At 36.3% G+C, this 6,725-nt stretch overlaps 1 protein-coding gene across 1 annotated transcript; it reads right to left on the bottom strand.

Annotated features, from left to right (window-relative positions):
- Positions 1–5,305: 5,305 nt before the first annotated feature.
- On the bottom strand, positions 5,306–6,304 carry LOC119644449 (kinesin light chain-like; the record flags this gene model as incomplete). The annotated part of the gene is made up of 2 exons (XM_038044008.1): positions 6,094–6,304; positions 5,306–6,021 (listed from the first exon to the last, which is right to left on the bottom strand). Coding segments are annotated over exons 1-2 (927 nt in total), but the record flags the coding sequence as incomplete, so codon positions are not given.
- Positions 6,305–6,725: the final 421 nt, after the last annotated feature.

Genomic DNA, 6,725 nt, shown 5'->3' with positions numbered 1-6,725 from the left:
AGAGTATCGGAAGTCATCTGCTGACAGATTTCCCCAGAGAAATAGTAGCGTTATTGGGTGCCCGGAATTTATATTTTATAAACATTCTGGCCCGTCCATTGAAACGTCTAAAGTCGTTATCGCAAATGAAGAGTTAAACAAAATCTCCTTAAAAATAGGTTTGGAGATTTTTAACGGGTCTTCTTGGAAGTAAGGTTTCTGAAAACTTAGAAGAGCTTTGGGTTGTTCCTATTCTTCTTCGAGATTTTAAATGAAGCTTTCACGTTCTCGGCGACGGGAATTCGTCATGGGGAGATTACCGAGAGTATCGGAAGTCATCTGCTGACAGATTTCCCCAGAGAAATAATAGCGTTATTGGGTGCCCGGAATTTAATTTAAAATTCGTGGTGGAAAAGTCGAATAGCACTGCATGTACGGATGTATGGATAATCTGAGTGCTAGAGTCGCCCAATGCCGACACTAAAAGTATTACGGGCCAGATTATGGGGGAAAACGGGGATCACCATACCCCATTCGGACAGTCACGCGCACAAAGCATAGCCGCATAAATTTTTCAATTCGGCGTGGGAGTGATGGATTTCCTGCCTGCTGGACACTGCTTTTCGCATCGTGGTGGTTGTGGCTAGCCCAAACTGCCTTTGCCAGAGACCCTCAATAACTAGAAATGCTAGATAGGCTTCGTCTTGCCCAGAGGGAAGAGTTTGGACCATATCCATTCTCTTATATATGGTGCTCCAGGCTTCGTTGAGGCCTCCGAAATAATGCAGGATTGTCTTGCAAACGGCGGCAAGCTGTGGGGAGCGGAAGCCATCGATTTTATATGGATAATATACCGACGCGGTTCGTTTGATTTAGTCTTTTCGATAGGCGCAGTTACCTGTAGTAACATTTTCAAATATCTTCGCAATATTGAACCTGCTGGACGAGGAGATCTTTTAAAAAAAAAGCCGACTGCAAATTCGCTCTTTTTTGGAAAAGGTGTTCGCACGTTTGCTAAATTGTGAGTCATATTTTTAGAGACACTTTTTTTTTGTTTGTGCCGAAGCCAAGAAAAAACGTAGTATTCTGCTGCTGTGCCTACACTTAATTCTAGAACCAGATCTTTCGCATGTAAAAACCCAAATATTACGCAACTCTTCCTACTGCTTCTTTCATTTTTAGTGAACACCAAATATTTGCGAAGAGGCATATACTCGATATTTATGCCCCTGAAGAGTGTAAAAACTTTCACACCACATCTTCAAACGCTTTTTTTTATGACAAATTGCAAATACTTCGAAAGTCCGATAAACTCTCTAAGGTGTGGAGCTATGGAATTGCGGTAGGAGGAGAGAAAAGTGTTTGTTTTTCTTTTCTTGGACGTTTTTTAACTCTCGCGCACGCTTTATGGCCATAATACTAGAGATTATTTTCTTTCATTTGCGATTTGCCTTCAAGTTCCTCCAAATACCACAACAGATGAATTCTATTCAACCGATTTATTTGTGTTCCCCCTCCATACACATTCGTACAAGAGTTACAAATGCGTTAATAAAAATTGTATGTTATCTGATATCGTTAGCTAGCTAGCTGGTAGTATGAGAAGAAAGGCCTAAATTCTCGTTGATATACATCTGTGGAGATGTGTTTGTTTGCGTTAGCTTGTCTGTTTATTTATTTTCATTTTTGTTGTATCTCAGTTTGAATGGTCGTTTTCACAGATGAATTCATTTAATTGATTGGATCGTTTGATTTGCCAATAATATTGAAAGCACAACAGCAATACCAACAACAACACAAAACGCCGCTATTCTTTATCATTTACGCTGTTATTGTATGCATGTACTGACTGTTTTCAGTCAATATGCTGGCTGTTGTTGTTTTCCTATAAACGTATTTACATTTTGACTTGCGCTTGTTCATTGATTGTCAACAGTGGCATCAATAGTTTTTTGTTTTTTTGTTTAACTTAATTCTCATAAGAATATATGCAACAAACAAGGCTGTTTTTGCCAAATTTCGTCTCTTATAATCAATGAAATATTTTCATAGTTCAAGTTAGTATATTAGTTAGTGAAGTTAACATATTTGACTTTAAAACAAATAACTTTGAAATTTCATTTTAAAAACTTACCTCCATCACCTTTACGATCTTTCAAAACAATGCGTAATATGGGAAGTGGTCAAAAAAAAAAAGGTGTTCTGATCCGAGCAATATTTATATCTCAGAAATTGTCTTCAATAGATTGAATATAGGAAACAAGACAACCGGACAGATGTACAGGCAAGATTAAATCGATCGTTATTATAGAAGCTGGGTCGTCTAACTGAATTCGTTATGTCTGTTGCATACATCCACACGAGCTTAATATGCCCTTGTACCTCAACGAGCGAAGGATATAAAAATGAAAACGAAAGATAGATAGATAGAAAGTCATCGTTATCTCGAGATACAAAAAATTATCTTTCAATTTTTTCAGTATTTCCTACGGACTACCTACCATCTCCAGACATGTTGTAAAAAAGTGGCTTGATTTGCGTCTAATGTGGACTTGTAAACATAAGATTATGAATCTCTTTATGAAATATTGACTAATCAATGTCTTGTGTATGTTTGTGCATGCGTTGAGGTGATTAAAAATCATTTGATCTCTACCGCGAAACATTTTAATAAAACACTTGCACTTTTCCCAATCAAATGGAGGAAGCTTTTCATATTAATAATAATTCAGGTCCTTTGGCAAAATGTTGTTTGTGGTCCCTGCCCGTCGACAGTAGAACGCGTTGCCACTAACTTTAAAATGAAGCGTTTGAAGGAAAGTCGATAACATTCTTAAACATACGAATTACTCCTGTTGCAGGCAACAAATGATTATTACGCAAGGCAAGTACATCAGTAGTCCTTCAGTGGAATTATGCATGTGTTTATGTTATAACCTCCCTTGTATATGACAATTATATGCCTTCTAGCTATGCACTTTGGCCTATAGTTTCAATAATAAAAGTGAGTCTCGCAAAGGAACCACTTTTAATTTCTTTAATTCCTTCTTCATCATAACTTCAGTGCACTGCGATTTTCAGTGAATCGAGTCCCCTATTAAATTTGTGAAGAAAACCGGTTTGTTCCAATTTTTCCCTTAACCTTAGCAAACTCATTTATTAATATTTGCTAAAAAAAAAGAAAATTTTTTAATGTAAGTAAAATTCGTCTAATGATGTTGTTATGTGTAAATAATGTGTAACTTCTAGAACCACGAACCACCTTCGGCTATCGGCTCTTCTCCTTTTTTTTTTTTTTAAGTAGACTAGATGATCAAATGTTGGATTAAATCGATTTATTTATATGTAGGAGCAAATTTTATTTCGCATATAATCCTAGAAAAGCTGCCTGGTTTTAAAGCTGTCTTGCCTTAGATGAAAGAACTTTTCCTCCAAAGCCGGGTTTATCAAAAGGCATGACTACAGCATAACCTTGTACATTACCAGAAAAGTCTTCAATGCCAGCTCCACAATAGAAAACAATTTCGTGCAGTCCCAAAGGACGCAACAAAGTAAAGAATTATTTTGCTACCATCATAGAAAGGAATTCAGGCAGAAGTAAGTTTTTTCCTTTCTTTTTAAATAAAATGTACACCAGACGTGCAGCATTTGCCTATAGATGGCCCGATATGTATTGTAGAGGATACACATGCCTGGAGTTTTGTTTTTTTTTAAATCTTCGACATGTGGTAAGAAATAAATGCTCGTAATATCAACGCATATCGCAGCGCGAAAATATTTGCTTCAACAACGAAGATAAAGTGTTTTCTGCCAAATAAATAAATAACATCCGCCGACAATATTTTTTCTTTAGCCGAACGATAAAAAATCAAATTGCTTTTGCATCGCAACGTCATTGGGAATGGAAAGTAGATTTATTTTAAGAATTCTAGGCGGGTATGATCTTTTATAAACTGTTAAGGTTTAATGAGAGAATTGATTCCGATCACAACCACCAGCAGTTAAAAGACTTCAGTGATTCCACCAGAGAAAAGGCAACGCAAAAATGACATCTGTCAGTGCGCCAAAACAGGCCTATTTGTGCTAGCCTATAAGGCCGGACTACTATTCATTTGTGTAGATAGGACACGCACTTGTTGAGCAGTGCTGTACTCTCTAGGAAAATCTACGGAAACTACTCGATGATTGATTTGCCTCAAAAGACCAGCAATTTTTTTTTTTAAGATTGTCGGGCATGGGGGAAAAATGTCTAGCTAGCAATATGCAAGACTTTGAATAAAATGCTTTTTATAGTTCTCGTACAATAAACATACTATCGATTCGGCGGTCGGTAAGAGAGTGGCTGTTTCTTGTGACATTAAGATGACGTCATCAAATACTTGTACACAATTGCGTACTTTGTTTGTTGTATGTAAGATCGCAAGTTATTGATCCAAGATTGCAAAATTTTCCGTCCTTAATGTTCTCATCACGTTCTTTAGCAGTCCTGACAGTCCTTTTTGCGCAGAAACTTGCAACCTGTGCTCTAACTTTCAAATTTGCCATAGAAAAAAATTCCTCTTATTATACCCATCAATCGAAACTTGTCTGTCCGTCTGTTCATCTTGTATTCTTGTATTCAATCGATATGTCGTCGTTTTTGTGATATTGTAACGAAATTTGATATACTTATGTGTTGTGGACAAAGAACGAACGCTGCTGAAAATGTTTCGGATTGTAGCATATTTTCAGCCACTTTCCATATAACAAATTATTTTGAAAATATGTATATATATATATGAATACCTGTAGGTTAGGGCATAGTAGTAGTAGCAGTAATGGTGAACTGTGGCCCATTATAGGGTAGTTTTACATTTTTCCGGAAAAACTTTTGCAAATTCTTTGCATTTACGACATAGCGTGCAATCTTTATCTCTCTCCAAGATATGCGAATAAAACTCCGCTAGTATGTAAATATTTTTTGATTAAATGATCATTTCCGCACATGGTGGTTAAGACTTTACACTCTTATCATTCCATATTTTTAATACATTCATTAATTGAAATTTGCATGTGTACTCTATGCCTATATCCTTCTACTGAACTGTTTTTCTTCTAATCGACTTTGGTTTTTGATTTCACATCGGTCTTAAAACGAATTGAAAAGTAAACAAAAATTAAAGTTTTTATAAATTTCTTTTTAATAAACAGTTAAAATAATGAAAAAAATCTTATTCGATTCCTATTAAAAAATCTACAATATAGTTCTGCGCAAATATAAATCATACATATAGAGTAAGGTCTCGCTGATGGTAGGGAAATTTATGCTCGCCTTCTTAAACCAAACCTTATTCGCTACATTCGTTTCAACATTTTCATCATCTTGCTGCTGCTGAATGATTTCAGGCGAGTCGTCAGCGAAGCCATAGCCTCTTTCATAAGCTTGCATCAATATTTGTTTGTAGAAGTAGTCAGCCTCTTCGAATTGTCCCTGCCTGACAAGACATTTTGCCAAAAGCAATTTCGTATGTGTAGCACAAACACTGTTGCCGCCCAGTTGAGACTCATATATATGCAAAGCTCGGTGATGATACATTCGCTCGTCTTCATATTTGCCTTGATGTTGGCAGAATGAAGCCAAGTCACTTAAATGTGATGCCACTTCTAAATGATCTGCGCCACGCAATTTTTGTTTTATGGCCACAATTTCCAAACATGTAGCCTCAGCTTTCTCAAAGTGACCGCATTTACTGTAAACAATCGTCAAGTTAGTTAAAGTAGCCGCCAGATCGGGATGAAATTGACCGCATGTGTCTTTTTGTATGTCAATAGAATCTTTTAATAGCTTGGAGGCTTGTTCATAATCCTCGAGCTCTGCCCAATGCAAAGCCAATATATTTAAGTGGGTCGTCTTAAAGTCCTCATCGGTTCTAGAGTTTATAAAAGCCGAAGAAGCTTTCTGATATAGGTTCTCTAGTATCTCATATCTCTCTGATGCAACATGCTGCAATATCGTCGGATAAGCGTGACTCGCCGATGAATCTTCTTTGTCAGTGTTGAGATCTTCATTGTTTTTCAATAATATATTAAACTTTATTAGCCTTTCTTCTTCTTCTTCAACATTAGCCGGTTTGCTTTCGAAAGTTTTTGAACGTTCTTGTGTCTGACTTAATTGATCTTTCAACCAAGCGTTCTCCTGTTGTAAGCAGCGATTGTGACATCGAAGTTGTTGATTTTCAGCTTCAAGATTACGTAAGCGGTCTAGTAATTCTTTCCGTTCGCTACGATTGTTGGGATACCATTGCCCAGTATTAGAGTTCTCGTTGTTGGCGTAAGTATGAACCATTTTTTCTAAAATTATTTCAACTTTCTTGCTTTCGCGGTAAAATGAGAAATATGTCACTTTTGTGCTGCTGTTGTATTACTTAACTCAATGTGTTATTCTTGTCGAATGTCTGATTATTTGCGATTGATGATGTTTTTATAGCAAATCTTTGGATTAGGAAGCCGTACCTTTTCCTATCTAAATTTTACCTGCGGTCGGAAAATTTTATATCATTGATATTGGGGATTCCCGAAAATATATTAGGCAGTTAAACTAACACAAGTAATTGTACAAAATTTAATAAAATCTGAGGATTGGAATTTCCTGGAAATAAGATATAAAATTATTCAGGTAAGAGGTTAAAAATAAGTAATGGGTAAAACTTATGCTTAATGTGCAGATTTTGCTGAAAATTAATAAAACACGAAATGCACGAAGAAAT

This window comes from Glossina fuscipes, unplaced genomic scaffold, assembly GCF_014805625.2.
Source record: "Glossina fuscipes isolate IAEA_lab_2018 unplaced genomic scaffold, Yale_Gfus_2 117045, whole genome shotgun sequence".
NCBI classification, from domain to species: domain Eukaryota; kingdom Metazoa; phylum Arthropoda; class Insecta; order Diptera; family Glossinidae; genus Glossina; species Glossina fuscipes.
This window is presented reverse-complemented; position numbering and strand designations above follow the sequence as displayed.